The sequence below is a fragment of the Lissotriton vulgaris genome, chromosome 11 (assembly GCF_964263255.1).
Source record: "Lissotriton vulgaris chromosome 11, aLisVul1.2, whole genome shotgun sequence".
In the NCBI taxonomy this organism is placed as follows: domain Eukaryota; kingdom Metazoa; phylum Chordata; class Amphibia; order Caudata; family Salamandridae; genus Lissotriton; species Lissotriton vulgaris.
The window spans coordinates 866,013,153-866,037,422 of record NC_141699.1 but is presented as its reverse complement, the minus strand read 5'-3'; the positions used below and the strand labels follow the sequence as shown (position 1 = coordinate 866,037,422).

Genomic DNA, 24,270 nt, shown 5'->3' with positions numbered 1-24,270 from the left:
GCTCTACCGGCATGCATGGAAGAACTGGCCTCTTTTGGCGCGGTATCAGGGTTCAAGATGAACATGGGGAAGTCGGTGGCGTTGGATATCTCTCTTGAGCCGGACACCAGAGCCTGTCTGCAACAGCGATTCCCCATGCTCTGGTCCTCAGGGGCGGTCCCATATCTGGGGATCCAGATTGCTCCTACCCTACCAGCTATGGTATCAGCGAACTACCGAGCCCTGGGTGCCAAGATTAAGGAGGAACTGGGTCGGTGGAACAGAGGCATCCTTTCCTGGCTCGGCAGGATAGCCGCTGTTAAAATGACGATCTTACCTCAGGTGCTGTACCTTTTTCGGGCCCTCCCACTCCAACCGCCGATGGGTTGGATCTCGCAACTACAGGCAGATGTCTCTCGGTTTGTCTGGCAGGGTAAGAAGCCTAGAATGCGTAGGGCTCTCTCGCTGCTACCTCCGGAGGCTGGTGGGCTGGGTATCCCGGACTTCCGCAAATACCATCAGGCGGCTCAGTTGCGCTATCTTGTGGAGTGGAGTAAGTGGGAATCGGATAAGCATTGGCTCTTTCAGGACCAGGCGGTGGCGGGGAGACCCCTGCAGGAGGTCCCGTTCCTGCGTCGTCAGCATCGGCCCAAAAATCTGTATGCCTCCTTTGTCACGAGGGTGCCCCTGCGAGCGTGGGATGCTACTAGCAGTTTGTGTGGCCTCACTACGTTTCCATCACCGCTTACTCCACTGGTGGACAATCCGGACTTTACTCCGGGGATGGAGAGGGGGGCGTTCACGAGGTGGCGTCAGGCTGGGTGTAGAGCCTTATGTCACCTTTATGACCCGGAGGGAGTGGTCCCTTTTCACCACCTTCGTCAGGAGTTCTCCCTCCCAGAGACGGAACGGCTTCATTACATGCAGGCTCGCCACTGGGCACTCCAGCCACAGGTGAGAGAGACGGCCGATCGGCCTTTTCTCCCCTATGAACGTTGGCTTATGACACGGACCTCTGACTCCAAACTGATTACCGACTTGTACAAACTACTACAGCCACCGGCGACACATCTTTATCACCCTGGGAGGGAGCGTTGGGAAAGGGAGTTGGGGAGGACACTGAGCCCTAGAGAATGGGAACACATATCCTACAGAGCGCGGCACTCAGCTTACCACATGGGGCTCACAGACACACTGACTAAAGTCTCTACCTACTGGTATTATACACCTGAGCGAGTACATGAGTTTGATCGTAAAAAAGATAACACATGCTGGCGGGGATGTGGGCACCGAGGTACTTTAACGCACATACTCTGGGACTGCCCGCTCTTGGGGCCTTACTGGAAGGAGGTGTTAGACGAAATAGATTCTCACTTTGAAATTGAATTGCCACACTTCCCGGCCTATACCTTGTTAGGGCTTCCCAATGATCTAATGTACCCCCTCCGTTCTCGCAGGGGCAGGCAGATAGCGATAGCACTGGGCTCCGCTGTTCAGAATATCTTGATTCACTGGCACACTGCTGTGATACCGTCTATCACTGGCTGGCTTCACAGGTTGTGGCATGTGCTAGGTATGGAGAAAATGTCCCTCACAGTGGCGGGTGACGTGGAACAGTTTGGGGAGCTCTGGCAACCGTTTCACTCCCTGTTGCTTACTGAATTTAGGGAACTTACCTGCCCCAAGTACCTCCGCCTTTTGCGGCTCCCGGCCCCGGTGGGGTCTGCCCCGTGATCTCTCTCTGGACCTCTCCTTCTTGATCTTGTGACCTGGATGTGTGACGCGGTAAAGGATTGTGCACTGGACGGGGGGTGGGTGTGGGGGTGGAAGTTGGGGGTTCGGTTGTTGGGAGGGGTTGTTGGGCGGGGGGGTTTCATGGAAAATGTCATGACATGCTGGGACGACAGGTGCCTTCGGTTATTGAATGGGCGTGACTTGTGGAATATCGACTGTTGACAGCGCTTTTCGATGCTAGCTTCTCCGCCCTGCTGTATATCACTGAGATGTCTGTTTGTCCTTCTGTGTTGTGCTGAATAAAATACTTTAAACTTAAAAGAAAGGTCCAAACAAGGATTTCAGGCCCATACTAGATCTCAGGCGCCTCAATCAGTTCATTCGGCGAGAAAAGTTCAGAATGCTGGCGTTACATCAAATAATTCCACTTCTGCATCAAAGGGACTGGATGTGCTCCATAGATCTTCAAGATGCGTATTTTCACATTCCCATTGCCCCGGTCATTACCAGTTCGCAGTCTTGCCCTTCGGGCTAAAGTCAGCTCCTCGCACCTTTTCAAAGTGCATGGCAGTCGTAGCAGCTTTCCTAAGGAAGAGACATATTTTCGTCTCCCTATCTAGACGATTGGCTGCTAATGAGTGCCTCTCCGATTCTACTTCAGCAACATCTCACGTTCTGTATACATCAGCTGCGGAGACTAGGCCTACACGTGAACTTCAAAAACTCCATCCTCAATCCCACGCAGAGGATACACTATCTGGGCGCACTTCTGGATTCAAAGAACGCAAAAGCGTATCCTTCGGAGGAGAGACTATCCTCCATTCTCTCAAGTGTGAAACAATGTTAGAGACTCTTCGACCAACGGCCAGACCGATCTCGTCTCTGCTAGGATCCATGGCGTCTTGCATTTTCCTTGTTCCAAACGCCAGGCTGCACATGAGACCTCTGCAGCAGTCGCTGGAGGATCAGTGGTCCCAGTTTTCAAACCGTTGGGAAGACAAACTGTCACTACCTCTGTCGGTGCGGATCTCCATTCGATGGTGGATGCAGCGGAATCATCTGGTAGTGGGAGTGCCCTTTCAGGAGGACATGCCCAGACGATCGCTGGTGACAGATGCGTCCCTGCAGGGTTGGGGCGCCCATCTGGAGTCCCTTCAAGTTCAATGAGTGTGGTCAGAGAAAGAAAGGCTGTATCACATCAACATGTTGGAGCTCAGAGCTGTCCATCTAGCTCTCAAGGCTTTCTTTCCTGTGCTCAAGACATCCTCCCTGCTTGTTCAGACGGACAATACAACAACGATGTACTATCTGAACAAGCACGGCGGAACGAGATCCAGACCTCTGTCGCTGGAAGCGCAAGCAATCTGGAAGTGGCTTCTAGCTCGGGGTATGAAAATTTCAGCTGTCCATCTGCCCGGTGTCCTCAACGTTCAAGCAGACGACCTAAGCAGACACTTCGCAGAAGCACACGACTGGGTCTTAAAAGATGAAGTAATAAGAGATGTCTTCCAGACCTGGGGGTCACCAGAAATCGATCTCTTTGCGGACGCCGACAACGCAAAATGCTGCGTCTTCGCGTCCAGGTACCCACAACGAGGATCCAAGGGGAATGCTCTATGAATAGACTGGTCAGAGACATTACTCTACGCTTTTCCACCGATTCCACTCATTCCCTTGGTGATCAAGAAGTTGTACAAGTCCAAGACAGACATGATTCTGGTGGCTCCGGATTGGCCTCGCCAATGGTGGTACCCGCATCTCCTGCATCTATCCAAAGTGCCGCACAGAAGGCTTCCTTGCTGTCCGTATCTGCTGACGAGAGAGAACGGCAGGGTGTGCCATCCCAACCTGCCGTCCCTGAAGCTAGCTGTATGGTTCCAGAGTTCGTCCAGTATGGTCATCTAGGTCTCTCGCCGGACTGTATGCACATTTAAAGAGAGGCAAGGAGAGCTTCTACAAGAAAGACATATGCTTTCAAGTGGAAGCGGTATTTCATGTGGTGTGCTGCTGACGGGCCATGACCCGATTCGAGGTCAGGAACAGGTACTGTTACCATACTTACTTTCTTTGGCCAAAGCAGGTTTACAGTATTCATCTATTAAGGTCCATCTGGCAGCAATAACAGCATATCGAAAGTCCCCTAATCGGGTTTCTTTCTTTCAAATGCCAGTTGTGAAGGATTTTCTAGAAGGTCTCAGGAAGGTCTATCCTCCCGTGAGGGCTCCCTCACCTCCTTGGGAGCTTAATGGGGTTTTGTCTAAATTGATGGGTCCTCCATTCGAACCTATACATAAAGCCTCCCTTCAACATCTGTCGTGGAAGGTGTCCTTCCTTTTAGCTATCACTTCTGTGCGCAGGGTGAGCGAGATTCAGGCTTTTTGTGCAACAGAACCCTATCTCGTTTTCCATGCGAATAGAGTGGTGCTTCGGACTCATCCAAGATTCCTTCCTAAGGTAATCTCAGATTTTCACATTAACCAATCAGTGACACTACCTAAGTTTTTTCCTAATCCGAGCTCTTCGGCAGAAAAAGCTCTGCACTCTTCGGATTTGAAAAGAGTTTTGAAGTTTTACCTTGATAAAACTAAGAGTGTTAGAAAGACTGATCATCTGTTTGTGAACTACGGTCCTCTGAATACAGGCTTGCCTGCTTCTAAGAGGTCCATTTCTAGATGGATTGTGTCATGCATTTTGTTGTTATCAGTTGGCACGAAAACAGCTCCCGGGTAGACCGAGAGCGCACTCCACTAGAGGAAAGGCTGCTACTAGCAATGCTTAAAAATGTTCCTGTACATGAAATTTGTAAGGCAGCTACGTGGCGGTCGATTCACACCTTTGCACGCCATTACTGCCTTGATTCTGATACTCAGGCGGATGCCCAAGTTGGTCAGGCATCCCTGAGGAATTTGTTTGGGTAATACATATAGTAATGTACTGTCTAGAGGGTCTGGTATTCGTCCGCAGGGTATGGGATGGGCTTGCTACTCTATTCAGTGCTTATGACTATTGATGAGTATCCCCTGGAAGAGAAGGATTAGTTACTTACCTGTAATCCTAGTTCTCTTCCAGGGGTATACTCATCAAAGTCATAAGCACACCCACCCTCCTCCCCGGGCGAATACCAGAACTGGCTTTTTTACATATTACCCATGCTGTAAACACACTGTTATACGCCGTCCAAAAGAACTGACCTAACTGTCACCTGTGGTGCATGATGGGAGCCTGGAGGCTCACAGAGGTCTTAAAGGCACGGCGCCAGTTTTTTCTGTTGTTACAATGCAGTCTATCTAGGCTAAAGCTGCCTCTATGATCCTGCCTGTTTTTACCTTTGAAAATAAAGGTTGTGTGTTTCAAAGACAACAAAGGCAGTGCTTTCTTCTTTGCAGTTTCATATAATGTAATTTATATGTCTTTATTTAACAAATGTAAAGATTTTACAGGCATTTGGGGGCAGTTTTTTGAGCCTAGCATGGTTATATTGGGCTGCATATGTATATGCATATTATCTATATATATATATATATAGTTATTTTATGCGTATTTATGTATATATATATATATGTAGATATATGCATATTATTGGCTATTGCTCAGGGGTCCCGCACGAGGGCGGGACTATTCAGTGCTTATGACTTTGATGAGTATACCCCTGGAAGAGAACTAGGATTACATGTAAGTAACTAATCCTTCTCCATCGGCTATGCGGGGTGGCAGGTGGTGGGGTGTCCTAAGATGAGGAGAGGAGAGTGCTGGCGTCATAGCGCTGAAATATCTGGGAACCAGGGTCCCTGATGTGGGCCCTGTCTAGGCATGGACAGGCGCAGACTGGCTTGACTTTGGTGTGCCTTTGGCGGACCAGCCGCCGCCATTTAGTAGTGCTGCGGGTAGAGGAGGGGTGCGGGACAGCTGGGAGGCAGGAAACGCAGGAATGGTCACTGGAGGGGGGACTGGGCCATGGGGAGTCCCTGCGGCTGGGGCGAGAGTGGCAAGGAGAAGAGCTGAATAAAGGCAGAAAGCAGAAAAAGAGACAGGGGCAGCCCAGCAACAGAGTAGTGACGCTCTACCACTAGACCACCAGGGATCAGGCACAGGCAGGAGCCTGCGGGTGTAGGAGGGTCTCGAACTGACATGGGGTCAGGGGCAGCAGCAGCTACCATGCAGAGCTGCGCCGTGAAGGAAACTAGTCTACTAGACGGTCAGTGGACGAATTTCAACCCTACTTAAGAAAAAGGGTGTAATAAAAACTATGTACATTAACCAGAAACTTCTTAAAACACAGGAAACTAATAGTATGTGAGAATTGCTAAAACAGAAATACTATTCCGTTTTTGGTGGGAATCCAAAACCATAAAATAAAACAAACTTTTAGCTGAAAATGTCATATGTAGAAATTAAAGGTGCATTGCTAGCACTGGTACATGTTAACATCTACAGCAGCATCTCTCACTGACTCACAAACACTGCTCCAGCAAAAAAAAAAAAAGTTTGGATAAGCCGCTACGGTATGGAAAATGCTCCGACTATTGCATCTGAAACTGTGATTCTACTGGAGCAAGTTAGTATAAGCTATTTTCAATACTTGTTAAAACATAAGAGTCTACCCCTAGAAAATCTTTATAGGCCGAATCATGAATCCACAACTGCAATGAGGTTGGGCGCAAAGGTGACATATTAGATCCTGGAAATGTTCACTAATTTTCAATGACCTACTAACGCAGATCAAATTCTAACTGGGTAGCTCCAGAACAAACACAACTGTTTTAATAGTTGAGGACGTTATTAATCACCCATTGCATTCAATTGAAGTTAACAACTTGATGGTTCATTGGACAGTATTTATTCTATATCAGATCCAATATACAAAGCTCAAGTGCAAAACTGGTTGGGTAAACTGAGCTCGGCACTGTCTGACTTAGGCTACTATCACCTAAGTTGGAGACACATAAATAATCAACCAGTCCAATATATATCTTTACTGCAATGGGCAAACTAATTACACCTTACATATCACAGAGTTTGATAAAGTCCAGGATTTTAAAATAATAAACGGGCCGCAGCAAATGATAGTGCATTAGAACATCCAGAAATTAAAAACAGACAAGCTGTATACAGAAAAGACTCGCATGGAACGCTTCTTTCGACACTCAAGTCCTTAAACTCTGGGAAATAACAGATAACTGAGCTCCCAGTTCTACTTTGGACACCAACCTGTGCTCTCTTCTCTTACAACAAATATGTAACTTTCTATCTTAATTTGGGCAATTTTAATCAAGCAAGTTATAAATGACAAAATCAATCTATATTACTATCCAAACCCTAAAGAAATGTATAGGAAGAAACAGGTCATTATTAAAGTTCAGATCAACTCCAACTGGCCGGACAAGACTGAAACTGTTCTCTCTGGGTGCAACTTCTAAAATAATATATCAGATTTTAATCTTCCATCTTTGAAGAAACTTACAGAGATGACAAGCCTTTGACAGGCAGGGTGATTGGGGATTTAGAGTCTGGTTTGCAGGAGCAAAGCACAGCGCTGCCATCATTGTGCACAGCCAGCCACGGGTACCCCTCCGATGAATGTATATCTAGTAATGGAATTGACCTTTTCTTTATATTGAGGCATCCATGTCTATCTTCTAATATTCTCCCTTACAGTAGCGTGAATCTGAAATTGATAACACACTATTTATGAATCAAGTAATGCAGATGCACCGCCTCCTGGGAAACACGAGAAGAGGTTTTCAGGGAATTTAGTATTTTGTCAACTTGTTTATTAGTTTTACTTTTTCAAACTGAACTCCAGTAATTTGTGTTCCATTTTCTTGTTTTTTAATGCTGGTTAATATTTTCATGCTTCAGGAGGCTTTTGTCTCACCTACTATATGCAATGTTTCATGAGGGATTAAGCCAGTTACCAATTACATGTGGCCGATTGATCTACACAATCTAATGCTCACTTGTTTGATTGTAGGAAAGTAGAGAATGAGGATGTGAATAAAGACCAAATCTTGCTGGAGAAAGAAGCAGAGGTAAGCTATGCTAACTTAACGTACATGTTTGTGTACCAGGTTTAATAAAACCTGTCTGAACTTTTGCCATTATTCAAAATTGCTCTGGCAATCCATCAACTGATTTACATATGGCAGTTGAGACACTTGCAAGATACCACACATAATTATCCATCATTTGGAGTTCAATTTTTACATTATTCCGAATGAGGTGCATAGCTAATGAGGGCTCAACCACCGCAATGCCCATTAAGGACAACCAGAGTTGTTGTCTTCTGCAATAAATTCCAGTAAACTACTCACCGCAACCTTAAAAGGTATTTCAAACATTCGCATAGAAACACTGGCACTACATAAGACTGGATACAATCAATGCCCATATGAGTATATTTTCTTTTTTATTTACTGACAATAGAAGCTCACTAGGAGTAACGGAAAGATTGGCAAGTTTGCTCTCCAAAGTGGTTTCTGTATCTCAATGACCATTCGGTGAGACAACCATTGAACAGTAAAAACATTCTAATTCCATGTAGTACTGCACATGTAATTAGTGCATTGACAGATTTGGTACATGTTCCTTTTTTGTGCATTTTAGTTAAACAAAACTAACAAATGTATAAATGAAATACATATTGCAAAACCAGCCTTTGTTAACCCATGAACAAACCACACAGCAGAATTTGTTTTGGTCACAGAGAATGGTAACGGTTCTAACTTTTCAATTTGTAACATAGAACACGTAGCATCTTAAATCAAAATAAATTGCTGTTTGTCAGTCAAATTAAAAGGTGGAAAATAGCGAGGACGTGATCATGTAATCCCAAGGCACTCGTCCTGCCTTTATCGTTTGTAAAGTCCATGCAAACTGCATGGTGGAACGCAATTGATTTTGACCATGGAACAAAACAGAGACATCTTCTTGCACAATATCAACAACAGATGATACAATATTATCTAATGTGTAAATGCGGGAAGGAGGAGTGTTAATGCTATTATCAACAACTGCAAGCACTTTTTCTAAATCAGCTTGATCTATAACCCTTAACCGGAAAGCAGCCTCAATCTCCGACAGTTTCCAAACTTCGTTGTAAACCGCATATATCCACCTTTTGGATCTGCCGGAAGCAGGACCCTTAATAAAGTCATTCAGTTCAACATCGTCAGTCAGTTTAGATAAATGGAGCTTAACTGATGCTAACATGGAGTGTTTGAGACAATTCTGATAAAGCTTGCCTACGGAATAGGTAGTGACTGGATGGTCACTCTCAAATCGGAGATCCACCCTAACCTGTCTGTAGCCTGGGGCCAAACCCAGAAAGTAGGCCTGTTCCTAGGAGCCGGCACCAAAACTGAATTTCTCAGCATTGCCGGACAGGAGACCGCAGTTGTCATACTAAGAAGAATCGGCCACACTGTGTAGTTTGACATTGTCAATGGAGATGTACCTTTTTTCCTTACAACCTGGAAGTGGGGGTAAAATGACTGTTCTTGTGCCTTTCACGCCAAGTACAGGAACTGGAGCATGATACGAGGGGCCAAATTCTTTCTTGTTCTCGACCTTCTCTCGGACAAGTTTGCCAACTCGGGTTGGCCAGCCAACTACCGGGTTCTGCAACACAGCATCAGATTGGGAGGGCATGTGTTCCTTTGCAAGACTGTCTCTCGTCTCTTGTAGATTCTGTAAAACATGACAATGTTCATCTACGTCAAATGGGGCAACAGCCGCCGCCTGGTCTAGACCTTCAAGGTCCGGGACGAACATTTTGATACCAAAGAGTATTTCCTATGGGGTCCGCCCACCCAGAGACCTTCTAGGGAGATTATTAAGTGCACGTTGTACGCTATTGAGATGGGCCAGCCAGTTCCTGCCAGTACCTATAACCCTGGCTGTCAATGACTGCTTTAAATCATGGTTCATTCGCCCCACAACACTGTTGCCCTCAGGCCAGTATGGAGACGAAAATTTGACTTGGACCCCCAATGAACTCATGGCATCCTTGTACGCCTTAGAGGCAAACCCTGGACCCTGGTCCGAATGGAAGGCGTAACAGGCAAAAATTCCCACAAAGACACGCAAGTCTCTTATGACAGTTTGTGAATCTGCACTGCGGTGTGGCCACACCCAAACAAAGCGTGTGCAAGAATCAACCGCAACTAAGATGTACTTATACGCAGTATTAGAGGAAAAAGGACCGCAGTGATCTAAATAAACACAACCAAGTGGTTTATTAGAAATGTACAAGGCTTGATCTGCTGACTAATGTCACATTGAAGGACATAATCGCGCGTCTGTTTGTACAGACCCCGCCACCAGAAACGTTGTTGTAGCTGAGATACAGTCGCCAAAACGCCCGCATGCGCGGACGCAACACCCTCATGGGCAGCTGTAATCAGCGTGGGCCTGCGGTCTGCGTTGGGAATCAATCAACAACGTCGGTTATTATCACATAAGGAACTTTATCAGGACTTAAGTTATAAGAGTACTTTAAAGGAAATCCGGTAGGATATTTACTTCCCTTTTCAGTAGCGACAATTGCTGCCAAGATGTCATCATCAATCTTACTTTTGGACCGTGTAACTGCTGCAACCAAATATGTCGATACTGCTGACTTTGCGGCCTTACCGGCCAAACTATTGGCAACAGCGTGAACTCCCACATGCTGATGACCAGGAGTATGAATTACATACACGAGTGGCAGTCGCTCTTTAAGTACAGCCACTCGAACCCAGATCATTTTATGTTTTATTTTGCTACTTTTGGAGTCGCGATAATCATTTTGAGTCCAAAAGAACAGATTGTCATTGTAAGACTGGACACAGTAGTAAGAGTCACTTACAATAAGAGTAGTCAAACCTGGATCCGCGTACTCCAATGCAAGCATCAGAGCACGGAGCTCGGCCAACTGGGCAGTACAGTCCCCTTATGTCTGTGTATGCACGACATCGGACTTGAACTCTCCATTCACCATAGTACCGCCCACAGTTGCGCAGGCTGAGACATATGCGTGCTTAGACCCATGCGCAGCTTGCACAGAACCATCAGTGTAAATGATACAATGGAAATCCTCCAAGGGGCGCATAGTCAAAGGGGCAGGATGAACAAATTCATATTGCAAATACTCTTGCGACTGCAATGAGGCATCAAAAAAGAACGTGACATCCGGAGACGTCAAAGATGTGGCCCATTGTATCCACTGCGGGTGCAAAGCTTTAGAATTTGGTACACTGACTTCCGTCACTGCCTCCAGGGCAGGATAAGGGTTAACAACCAACAAGCGTTTTCACTGCGACAGTGCTCGTTCCTTCAGAATCGCCATTTGCACTGCTGTCAAAACTTTTTCCACAGTGTAAAAACCACAATTTCAGCCGAAGTGTACAAGTGTGACTTGTAAGCGATAGGTAATGTATCACCCTCGTTAAAATTAAGGTAAGTGATACCCACCCCAGGGATGATTCTTGTCACCAGTTGGTGTGGTTATCACGAGTCAGTAAGAATTTAGATTCTAGAAGGTCAGCCTGCAAAGATTGCAAAAGGGCTGAATGTTCAGGCAGCCAGCACGATTTGGTAAAAGTTGGTTGTATCAAAGCATACAATGGCTTGATACGCTGGGCATAATCAGGAATGTAAGTACGCCCGAAATTAAAAAATCCTAGCAAGGATTGCAATTTTTTCAGTGTTGACGGAGCGCACAGTTGTGCACATTTCTCCAAGAAATGAGGAGCCAATCCCGACCTTCATTGTTGAGCTCATAGCCCAGGAACAACACTGTGTACTCTGCAATGTGAGACTTTGAAAAGTTGAATTTGTAACCGAAGTCTGCAAAATTGCAAATTACAGGGTCAACACGACACAGATGCGCCAATATTTCGTCCTCCGTGAGATAAATGTCATCCACGTACGAACACGCTTCTGGGTCAGTATTCTCCAAAAGAGAGACAATAAGGGCAGAAAACACACCTGGACTATTCTTAGAGCCCATAGCCAGGCATTTAAATTGGCTCTGTTTGCCACCACTGGTAAAACTGGTCCATTGGGAACTTAAACCAGATAAGTTGTGGACAAAAAAAACATTGGATATGTCAAGTGTGGTCTTAAACCTTTTACGCACAAGACTATTCACCAAAGCAGAGCTGTGGGTATTCTGTACTGCACATGTACGGCAATGCAAGTTCAAATGCCGGTAATCCAATACCAACCGGTAAGAACCATCAGGCTTGGTCACTGAAAAAATCGGGTTCTTCATCTGAGACACACAAGTTTCAATTACACCTTGATATTCCAATTGTTCAAGGACTTCTGCTACGAAAGCCTTGGCTTCACATAGCATGGGATGTTGAGGCTGGGGCATTGACCGTAGGGGAATCATGTTGGATGGAGAATTTATCCCAACCACAATGAGTACAGTACAAAGCCGGAGCTAGGGCCTTAGCCCACTCTTCTGCAAAATTCAGCGCATGCTCTTTCGACACAGTGTGTGCGAAAGTAGGGAGGATTACCTCCTCCCCTCTCGGAGCTGCGAGAACAAAAGGTGGGGGCCAGTCAGCCTCCGCCAAAAAAATGCCATACGTGGTAGATTTTCCCAAAATACCCCTTTGATAGTACGTTGTATGTCACCTTCAATTAAAAGATCAATCTCAAAAAGCCTTTCAGGGGGAGCTACTCTAGTGTAAGCTTTTTCAACAACAACAAACTTGTCAGTCGCTGTCACCTTCAGTAGTGGATGGAGCGCCTCTCGAACTATGGTAATCTCCGCCGTGCTGTCCAATAGCGTCAGCGCCCACGTCTGATTCCGAAGCTGCGTTCACACTATCTGTGGCATATCTCGCTGTTAAAACGGCAACTTTCTTTTTCTGAAACTGGGGTCTTTTCTCTGAAGAATCGCCCTGCTTGCCTTTTCCTTCTTTTAGGCGGGGCTGGTCGCGACTCTGCTGGCCACCCCTTCCTCTGCCGCCGTTCCCGCCACCAGACTGTGAAGCCGATGTGTCCTGTAAAGGACGAGGAGAACGTTGTTCAGGAACCTGAAAACGATCAGGCGATTTTCTGGTATTAGCAGAAGAGGATCACATTGATTTCTGCACAAGCTCTCAGCATGCGAATGTTCTCCAAGTGTTTGTGATCATGCCTGCACAGTGCATTATTAAACACGCCAGTATCAGAGGTGGCCACAGCTGCATATGTGTTATGGCTAGAACGTGCGCTGATTATATCGAACAACAGACACAGTGTCCAAGATAACCTTGATGGCCTCGGCACTCACTTTACAGACTAAACTAACGAAGCAGCTTAGAAATGCAAAAGCAAGTTATTCTCATGTGAAGCAAAATACTCAGCCTTCTTTATACAGTAGCGCAAGTGCGTGCCGTGTGCAAAGCAGAGCAAGAAAGTAAAAATGGCGTTTAAACTTCTAGTAAGCCCCTGCTAACTTAATGCTGTGTGAATGTAAGGCTCAGCTCCACTACAAGACCATCTCTCTACCCACTTTTTTCCCAATCCCTCCACTCCAACTGAGAGGGCTTTAAACTCTCTGAACCTGACAAGAGTTTTAAAATTCTATCTGGATAGGTCCTAGTCTACGAGAAAATCTGATGAATTATTTGTTAACTATGGGTTGATCAGAATATGTTTTGCAACTTCAAAGCGGTCCATCTCCAGATGGATAGTTTCATGTATCAAGCTAGCTTATCAATTAGCTCAGAGGCCCCTTGGGTTTACTCCCAAAGTGCACTCTACCAGAGGAAAAGCGGCAACTACTGCTTTTCTTCATACCGTGCCCATATCTGAGATCTGTAAGGCGGCGACTTGGAGGTCCGTCCATACATTTACAAGGCACTATTGTCTAGATTCAGACACCAGTACATACACCCAAGTAGGCCAGGCCTCCTTGAGGAATCTGTTCAACAGCTGATTGCGACTGTTAATATACGTGGGGTCATTTTACTCTAATTTGCCTGCATGTGGATGATGGGCTTGCTATTCTATTCTGTGCTTATGACTATTGATGAGGATCCCCTGGAAGAGAAGGATAAGTTACTTACCTGTAATCCTAGTCCTCTTGCAGGGGTATCACACAGCGGGCTCCAGGGGGAGAACGAACCATATACTAAGAAAGTGGTATAACAACCACAACTTGACTAGACCCAGTGCCTAGAGCACGTAGAATCGCTGAGACCCTAAGGAACCACTCAAGGTAGTGACACAGGGGACCCACAGGGGACGTGTGCAGTGTGAGAACACAGCTGCGAGCACCGTACAATCCTATGGGAAAGTAGTAGTTGGAATTTTAAAGATTAAGGACACTTAGGAGAGGACTTTGAGCAAACCCTTTCAAACTTAGAAGGTTCTAAGGCCAGCACCCATGTGAGCACCGGAGTACTCATGTTACCTAACCCAGGGAAGCTGGGTGAATATGTGTCAAATGGTGTCGGGAATCTTCGTTGTTTTCAATGGCGTGATGCTGCAAAGTGCTGCTGCCGTGAAGAGGAAAAGTGTCCGGTGGGATCCAAGCCTGGATCGGAGATGAGAAAAACCTGAAAGCATAGGGGACAGAGTCTGGGTCACTTCAGGGTGACCAGAGGCTCGGCAGACGAATGCCAACCGATGTCGGGTGTTTCCGGTGAGTTGACGCGATGCTTGACGTAGCAGCCACAGGGACCAGGAGACGACGACGACAAACCAAAGTCCGGAATTGAGCTGTCCCACTAAGGCTGTACAGTGCAGGGGGGGGGGGCTGGGGGGTGGTAGCCCAAAGCACAGCCTCAGGGGTCGCTGGAAAGCATATGCTGCTGCAAAAGAGCACGGAGCTTAGGGGTTCGGGTTGCACGGTCCCCACGAGGGATACAGGCCTCAGAATTGCTGAGAGCGCAGATCAACCTCTGGGACCTTGGAAACCCACCTCCTGTGTTGCAGAAATCTTCGGATTCCTCAGGAGCTTCGGAGATGCAAACCGGTCAGATGCGTTGTGGTGCCTGCTTAGCAGGGGAGTAACTCCTTAACTCCAAGGGAGACTCTTCAGTCGTCAAGCGTTGTGCAGATCGTCAAAGTACTTGGTTTCTGAGGCAGAGTTTAGTCCAGGTAAAATATAAAGTCCTGTAGTCAGGGGTTCCTGCTTTATACCCAGGGAAGGGGTGGGACAAACTCTGGGGACCCACCTATAGGAGGGTCAGGACAGAGGGGTGGCTACACCCATGTCCTTTGTCTAGTTTCGCGCCAGACCAGGAGCAAATGGCTCCTGCAACTGGTTTGAGTTGGACTGTGCACAGGGACACCAAATGTTCCCCCAGTGCAGACATCAAAGCACTTGTGAGAGTGCACCCACCCAGCCCCAATACACTAAAGCTTGTCTGGGAGGTGGTTACACCTTCCTGTGACTGGAGACCTATTGTCAAACCTTCCCCTGACTGAGTTTCGTCCAGCAGTAGGATGGCAGACTCGTGTCTTTGGCTGGTAGCATCCTTCGTGTGATGCCAGGGTCGAGAATGCTGTGTACCGGTGTTGTCGTATTTCTCCCTCTAGGAGGGTGGAATCATACCTCCCCCGCAAGTTACTGGCGGGATGTGTGACTCCAAGATGTTTGACACCAAACAAGACATGTTTCCTTGAAGCCGTTAAAGTTCGCATTTACTCCACGGTTATAATGCACTTATTAGTATATGGTTGGCTGCATCACAGAACAACCCCAGAGAATAGATTCTGAAGGTAGCATAGGGGCTCTGCTCATGCATGGGCACTCTCTCACACAAAACCCAGCACCCTGCCTTCAGCATTGATAAGGCCTGCCATAGGTGTGACTGATAGGTTTATATCTTTAGTGATATAAGGTAGATATAGTGAACCTACATCTAAGTAATGGGTGCATGCACCAACCTTGCGCAGGCTGCAGTAGCAGACCTCTGGTGTCATTTTGGATGGTCTCCCAGGGGTGGTATAATGCATGCTGCAGCCCCTGGGAGGCCTCTGGGGCACCCATGCCCTGGGTACATAGTATACCATATACTAGGGACTTATAAGGGTACCCCAGAATCCAATCTGGAGTGTACCTAAAGTACATGAACAACCAAATTAGAGAGAAAGCAGATAGACTGTGTACTGATTAGCAGGATCCTAGTCAGACTAAGTTGAAAACCAGCAAAACACCAGGAAAAAAGTGGGGGTAACCATGCAGTCCGATTCCACCTTCCTGCAATTGGCAACAGCCGTTTTATAAAAATAAATACAAGAAAGGAAAAGAAAACCAGGCTTTAGGATTACAGCAATTTGAAGACACGATTTGTGTGGGTATAGGGGTGTCGGGGCTAGCTACAAATACCCAATTGTACCACCACCAGTGTCGCATAGGTATATTCAACGCTTTTGTTTTTATTTTTTGTGATTCTTGCTACATCAGGATGTTGTGCTGCACTTCTCACCACGAATGCCAGCTTTCCTTTCTTTCTTTATATCTGAATTCAGGATGTGAGGCTGTGGGTCTCGTTTAGAAAATAGGGTACGAAAACAAGTACGCACATTTAGTAAGACACGCTCCTCCTGGACCGTGGCAGGAATTCTCGTTCTGCCGGAAAAGGTCTGGCTCCTGCTTTGTTTCTTCTTCGCGACCGCTGGAACTTCAGTCTTGTTCCTCGGGCCTTCGCGGGTATGGATATGACACGGGCGTATGGATATGACAAGGGCGCAGACCGCAGCAGGACCTTCAAGTGGCGGTTCTTCCTTAGCCTCCCTCGTGTCATCTTCCGGGTTTCTTGAATACCGTCTATTCAGTAGAGAACAGGCTAAATAGGCCTCCGTTGTTCCGTCCGGAATCCTGATAGGTTCATGTGATGTCATCACGTGACGTGCTTCTGTCTTCCAGAAGTTTTTATTCTTAAAGATATTGTCAACGTTAGACAGCGTCGTATCTAAAGACTGGAAACAGACGTTAGGAGAGAAAAATGGGGGGAAGCTATCTCCACTCTCCTCTTCACTCTCCACACTTTCAGGTATGTGGTGACGCAGGCGATGTTCAAGTATCACTTGTGGACATGCCCATTAAGGCCTCCTATCTTGACCAGGTGGAGCGCTTTAAGGACAGCAGGGCTACGGCAAAGTCCATGGGCCTTTCCTTGGCTCCTTACCACCCCCAATTTGCCTTTTGGTACCACAGAAGAGGCTTCCAGCTGCTTCTATACCCTCCCGCCACCGCGGTGCATAAGCTTCCCACCCTCTACGTGGCTGTGGGCCAGACCCAGTGCATTGGGCAGCTAGAGATGGGGCAGTAGCACACCCCCCTCCCCCTTGACAGTGCTGCAGCCTCCAAACCCTTATAGTCTACTCTTGCCATCATAGGCACCCAGTGGGAGGCAAGATACACTATCAGGTCTGCAACATCAGACCAATGGGTCCTCCAAATTGTCTGGAGGGAATACTCCCTTCGCGACTACCCCTCTACCCACGTCACCTGCTTGCGACAGACAAAGGACCATCTCCCCTTGCTCCCCGAGAAAGTGACATCTCTCTTGGCCAAGAAAGCCATTGAGAGGGTGCCGACGCCTGAAGTAGGTCATGGTTTCTATTCCAGCTACTTACTGATGACCAACGAAAACTGAAGCGTTCGTCCTATCTTAGACCTGCTCCTTCTCAATTTCTTCCTCAAGAAGTTGTTCAAAATGCACACGCTCGCTCAAGTGCTGTCTGCCCTGGACCTGGGAGACTGAATGTTAGCGTTGGACTCGCAAGAGACATTTCCACATGCCTGTCCTGCCTGCCCACAGGCGTTACTTGCGGTTCACAATGTGCCACGAGCAGTTTGTTTGCTTTGCTCTCTTTTGGCCAGATGTTCACCAAGGTGATGGTGGTGGTTGCAGCCGATCTGCGGAGGTCACCATTGCCAGTCTTCCCTATCTCTACCACTGGCTGTTAAAGGCAGGCTCGCCCCAGGCAGTCGTCTCCCAAGTCCAGACTCCAGCAGACATCCTGCATATGCTGGGGTTCACTGTCTGGGTGCCAAAGTCACACCTGACTCCCTTTCTCCTTGATTGGAGCTGTTGTGGACATAGTGCAGTTTCTGGCCTATACTCCTGAAGAGTGAATCTAGGCTATCCAGGCTATGATAACGATGTTTTTGCTTCTATTCTGGATTTCGATGAGGCTGCTATGCCTCATGGCATCTAGCATCATTTGTGTGACAAATGCCTGCTAGTATATGTGGGATCTGCAGTGGGACCTGAAGTTGCAGTGGGTGCACCATCAGTTGAATCTCTCAAACATGGTCCAGATCTCGGAAGGTACTGCAAAAGATCTGCAGTGGTGGTGAACAAACCGTGATTTGGTCAGCGCCAGACCCTCCCCATTCCCCAACCAGATCTGACAGTGGTGGCAGATGCGTCATTCCTGGGATGGGGTGGCCACCTGGGAGAGGTGCAGATCGGAGGGTTCTGGTCTCATGTGGAATCCGGACTGTTACTGTAACAAACTTGGCAGGGTGGATTCGTGGACCCTTTATTAAAAGGCCCTGCATCTGAAGACATGGGTAAAATATCTGATAGACACATATAGCCACGGATTCCTTACCTTTAAATTTCCTAGGCGTCAGTCTAGATGCGGAATATTTTTCTTCGAGCAATAACCATGCACCCCGCTAGGTGGCGTCGGTCTGCTCTTTGTGACGTTGTCTGTGTTGTCTCCGCCTTTGTACAGTCTGTGTCACCTATATAGGCTCAAACTTGGCACGCTGATGTAAGTTTTTTTCTATTCGTCTCGGCCAACGCAGATGCTTGAGGAAAGCTACCCTCTGTCACTTTTTGGTAGGCTTTTTTCGACCAAAGAAGACTTCTGGGTTCAAGCTGGACGGCACCTGCCATCACGCCATGTCGGTAACGGATCTTCACTTGCCGTGTCTTTGGTGCCTGGAGCACAAAGACGCCTCTAAGTCATGCTCGGATTGCCAGGCCAAGGCCCCAAAAGCTTTGAGGGAGCTGTCCCTTAAGCTGCTTGCCGCCCAGCGCTTGGCACCAGGTAGTTTGCCCCAGAGGAAGGCCCGGGCACCGCTCCAGGAGCCCCAAGTCTTCATCCTCCCACTCAGTCATTGAGTTGGTCAGGTAAGAAGCACATGAAACATAAGAAGTCAAAGTGTGCTTCGACTTCTCCCTGTCTGTTGGCTGACGAGACAGAGGATCCTCGGCGTTCTAGGCCTCATTCCTCAGAACTTGTGCCTGGGTCGGGTCTGCGCTTCCCAGCCTTTCCAGAAGCCAGAGCTACCCCTGCCCAGCTCCAGGAGTTTTATGACACCACGTGTCTCATATTTGGGCGGCCTGATCCTACCGTGCCTTCTGGCCCTGGATGCTCAGGGGAGGCTCAATGGGGTTCCTTTTTTGGCGTCTTCACCAATGGCAGTCACCACGTCAAACAGATTGAGTTCTTCAGATAGTCCGAAGGGACTACTCCCTTCCCTTCAAGACTACCCCTTCCTCCATGCCTCCAACTTACGACAGGCTGACGGAGGATCACCTGACTTTGCTTCAGGAGGAAGTCCTGATTCTCTTGGCCAAGGGAGCCAAAGAGAGGGTTCCAGCACCAGAAGAATGCTGCGATTGCTATTTCACCCATTTCTTGGTCCCAATGAAAGTAAAGGGCATGTGCTCTATCCTAGATCTGCGAGCCCTGAACTACTTCCTCAAAAAGGATAAGTTCAAGACTCTAGCTCCGATTTTGTCTGCCCTGGACCCAGGAGACTAGATGGTATTGTTGCACTTGCAGGACCCCTATTTTCACATTCTACTCCTGCTTGCCCATCGGTGCTACCTGCGGTTTACGGTAGACCACAAGCCCTCTGGTTTTCACCAAGGTGAAGGCGGTTTTCACAGCTCATCTGCGCAGATCAAGGGGGCCAGTATTCCCCTATCTCGATGACTGGCAGTTGAAGGCGAGTACTCCCCAGGCTGTCATCTCTCGTCTTCAGACTATGGTAAACCTTCTGCAGTCGCTTGAATTCTCTATCACCATGCCAAAGTCACACCTGACGACTTTTGAGACACTCCTTTTCATTGAAGCTGTTCTGGACACAGTGGAGTTTCAGGCCTATCATCCTGAACGGCCAGTCCAGTACTTGACTCCATCAGTGCCCTCACAGGAATGCACACCTGGGAAGCGGTCGCCCTGGGAATTTTCCATAAACCAAAAACACACAAGGTGCAGGTCAGATACGCTTCCTTCTCCCTGCTATTGGCCAAAAGAAATATTGCCATGCACTGGCGCACGACCACAGGTCCCCCATTCGAGGCATGGGTGAGAGCAGTGAAAAAGTGGGCGACGGCTGAGGAAGACACCCTGAGGAAGGAAGAGGCGAAAGGTCAGCGTAAACACCCTATCTCCCTAGAATGGGTCATGCTATCTCACAAATTTGAGTTAGCCCACAAACGTGCCTCCCCGCACACGTCCCAAGACGCCGCTGCTCCCCCTACAGCACCACCATCCCAATAAAGTGTTTGTAACCTGAACACATCCGCCCCCCCTTCTCAACTCCTCTATCCTTCAGCCCCCCCCTCATCTTAACCTCCCTACAGATGAGTTCTGAACAATCAGTCTGATTCCGCCCTTCTCACTCAGTCTTCACCCCAATACCTCCTCCTCTCCTCCCCCCCTAGTTGCTTCCAACAGTCCCTTTCCCTTTACACTCACTCCCGGGTTCCTCCTTCCCTAGTTCTCCCCCGCGCGCACATGGCGTCAACAACCAGCCAACACATGCCACTACCCCACTCTATATGTGCATATAGACTGTTTCCTGATGGCGTATTCGTATCATTGTAACATCTTTGTTCGAATAATATGGTACTGTGAGTGCTTTATATGTGATAAAAAGTTAATAAAATTCATTTTTAAAAAAAGAAATCATCCTGAACGGCCAGTCCAGGATATTCAGGCTATGATTCCAATGTTTAAGCCTCTATCCTGGATTTCAGGGGAAATGACTCTGAGGCTGCTGGGTGCTCATGGCCATCTACATCCTGCTAGTGACATATGCCAGATGGCATGTGCAGGCTCTGCAGTGGGACTTCAAGTTCCTGTGGCACAGCATGAGGCAAATCTCTCCAACATGGTCCAGATCTTGAAGAGTACTGCACAGGACCTGTAGTGGTGGCTAACAGTCCCCTATTGGTCAGAGTCGCACCCCTCTCAGTTCCCCAACCAGACCACACAGTAGTGACAGATGCATCACTCTTGGGATGGGGCGGCCATCTGGGAGAGGTGGAGATCAGAGGGCTATGGTCTCTGGCAGAATCCGCTCTCAACATCTAGTTGCTTGAGGTTCGAGCGATTCGCTTTGCATCGAAAGCCTTTCTTCCTTCAATCAAGGGAAAGCTGGTTTAAGAGTTAACGGACAACACCACTGCCACGTCGTACTACAACAAACCGGGTGGGGTCGTTGACCCTATGTTAAGAGGCCCCGCGTCTCAGGATGTGGCTGCAACAGCAGTGCATATCCCTGGCGGTTCAACGCCTTGCAGGTTCTCTGAACACCAGGGTCGTCTATGCCCAGCAGATTACAAATGGTATCTCTATCCGGAGGTGGCGCAACGTCTTTCAGCATTGTGGAGAGAGTTGTATGGATCTGTTAGTCTCCACCAAGAACGCGCAATGTCAGCATCTTTGCTTGTGAGAGTTTCCAAGGCGGCACTCACTCGGCATAGCTTTTAATCTTGAGTGGAGCTCAGACCTCCTGTATGCCTTTCTGCCAATACCATTCCTGTCCAGAGTGCTCAAGAAGATCAGTAGTGAATGCTCAAGTCATTTTTGTGGCTTCGGACTGGGCACAGAGTCTGGAATCCCGAGCTTCTCCAACTGAGCATCGACCCTCCGATCAGGCTGCCCCTTCGGGTATGTCTTCTGTTGCAGAAGCGGGGAAGGGTCCTCCCTCCCTTACCTGTCAACTCTACGCCTTCTTGCTTGAAGATTGAGCGGCAGCAGTTGAGCATTTTACCTTCCTCCCAAAGTCTAATGTTATTTTGGCAACCAGGTGTCCCTCTACCATGACCGTGTATGCTTGCCAGTAGCACCGATTTGTAAAATACTGTAGAGAAAGATCTATTAATCCTCTTTCTGCTTCCCTCTCTCAAGTCCTTCTTTTTATTTTGACCCTTGCCCAGCAAGGCTCTGCTCTGGGCACTCTCAAAGGATACCTTTTGGCCAGGTCTACCTTCTTGAGGCTGCTAGACCAGCCCTCTTTATTTAAATCCCCTATTGTAAATAGATTTCTTAAGCGTCTTGTACATAGGTTCCCTCCTTTCCCTTTCATCATGCCTCAGTGGGACGTTAATTTGTTTCTCACCTACCTGATTTGTGCTCCATTCGAACCTCTGCACAACTGCCCTGTCGGCTGCTTAAAATCAAAACAGTCTTTTTAGTTGCATTAACTTCTGCCAGGAGGGTGATAAAATTGCATACTCTGTCATCCAAGCCTCCTTACCTGACCATCTTCCCTGATAAGTTGGTTCTTTCCACTAAGGCATCTTTGTGAGAGGCTGGCCTGGTATATGATGTCCACTAATGTAAGTGGGCACCTTGCACCAGTCCTGACAACCCTTACAGTGATGTAAGAGGTCTCAGACCCCAAGGAACCACCCAAGGTGAGTAGACAGGGACTACACGGAGTGCTTGTGCAGTGTGTGAACACAACTGCGTGCTCCGTACAAGTCTATGTGCAAGTCGCTGTTGGAATTTTAAAGATTAAGGACCCTTCCTAGTGGACCCTGAAGAAACTCCATGGAAGTCAGAAGGTTGGAGAGCCACCCCACCCGTGGACACCGTGGTACCCAAGTTACCTATACCAGGGAAGCCGGGTTCACAGGTGTGAAGTGGCGTCGGTAACAGCTGTCCAACACAGTGGAGGACTTCAGGAAAGTGCTGCTACTGTAAGAGGAGAAAGGTTTCAGTGGAATCCAAACATGGATTCTTGATGGAGGGTACCTGAAAGCAGAGGGGACAGAGTCGGGATCACTCCAGGGGCTCGGTAGATGAACGCCCACAGATACCGACCGGGTGCTTCAGGATGCATGTCGATGACCTTGACTCTGCAGCTGTAGAGACAAGGCGACACTGAGGATGACCAGGAGCTGGATTCAAGCTGTCCCACGAAGCATGTTGAGAGCTGAGGGGTTGGTGTCCGGCGGGAGCACCAACAAGCCTTGGCAAAAGCAACCCGCGCAAGAAGTCAAAGTGTACGGTTCAGACCTGCAAGGTCCAGGAGACTCACCACAGGCAGGGCAGGCGCAAGCAATCAGGGGAGCCCAAGGAAATCAAAGGTCACCCTCAATTAGATCCCCAGGTCAACGGCAAGGGAGTCGCGCGAGGACCTCGACCAGCTCACCAAAAGAGGCAAGCCACAATGCTGTGTGGCGGAAGATTCTGGTTGCAGGACGTGCTCGGTGTTGGGATTACTTGGACCCCGGAGATCATATTGCAAAGATGTCAACAAGCCTTTGCAACTGAAAAGGTGACGCAGTATCTAGGGGTTCAGTTATTGCAACATCCACTCGAGCTGCTTGCCTCAAACTTGATCAGAGGGGAGAGCAGGCCTTGGGGGCTGAGGAAAGCCACCACCTAAGTTGCAGAGCCCAAAGAGTCCGGAAGAGCTCGGGATCTGCAGACGGGTCATCTTCATTGCAGTGCCTGCAAATGCAGGGGAGTGACTCCTTCACTCCAAGGGAGAATACTTTAGTTGTCATTGATGCTTCACAGGCCTTAGAAGTTTCCTGGAGGAGGCACAGGCACAGATGATGCAGCAGACTGAAAGGGAGATGAAGTCAGGCCCAAACGAAGTCCAGAGTGCCCAGACGGTCGAAGTGCAGTCGTTTCAATTCTGAATCTTGTCCACGATGAATCTAAGGTCTTATAGCCAGGTAAGCCCTTAAATGCCCACGGGAGAGGGTTGGAAAAATGATGGGGACACTCCCAAAGTGTCTGGACAGGGGGGAGGTTACTCCCATTTCCTTTGTTCAGTTTCGCGCCAGAGCAGGAGCCAACGCCTCCCAGGACTGGTTTGAACTGGACTATGCACAGGGACACCAAATGTGCCCCCTCATGCAAACTTTCAGGCGTAGTCAAGTGCACCCACTCAGTCCTAATGCACTAAATCCTGTCTAGGAGGTGGTCACACCTCTCTGTGACAGGATGCCTATTGTTCTGCCTTCCCCTGCTCGAGCTTGGCTCAGCAGCAGGAGGACAGAAATGTGTCTTTGGTCTGCAGCAACCATTTTGTGCTGTCTGGAGCTAGAAGGCTGGTTCCATGAATACCGAGAGCCCCAGAGCGCTTTCCTGGTGGGTGGAATCATACCTCTCACACCGGTTACCGGTGTGGGGGGGTATGATTCCAAAATGTTTCACACCTAACACAATAAGATCTGTTGCAGCCTATTTTTAGGTGGTCATCACGCTGTCACGTAATGCCCCTCTATATTAATATATGGCTGCTTCACTGACAACCCAGGAGAATGGACTCCGTAGGCTGCAGGGGTGTCCTGCTCATGCTTGGATACCCTTTCACTTAGAACCACGCACCCTGTCCTCAGCATTGTAAAGGCC

At 48.1% G+C, this 24,270-nt stretch overlaps 1 protein-coding gene across 2 annotated transcripts in view; it reads left to right on the top strand.

Annotated features, from left to right (window-relative positions):
* Window positions 1–24,270, top strand: part of SEPTIN2 (septin 2) — a 1,039,523-nt gene that overhangs the window by 921,100 nt on the left and 94,153 nt on the right. For both annotated transcript variants that reach the window (XM_086944012.1, XM_086944013.1), the window contains exon 11: window positions 7,685–7,742. In XM_086944012.1, coding sequence (XP_086800138.1) covers window positions 7,685–7,742 — 58 coding nt within the window. The remainder of the gene's footprint in view (window positions 1–7,684; window positions 7,743–24,270) is intronic.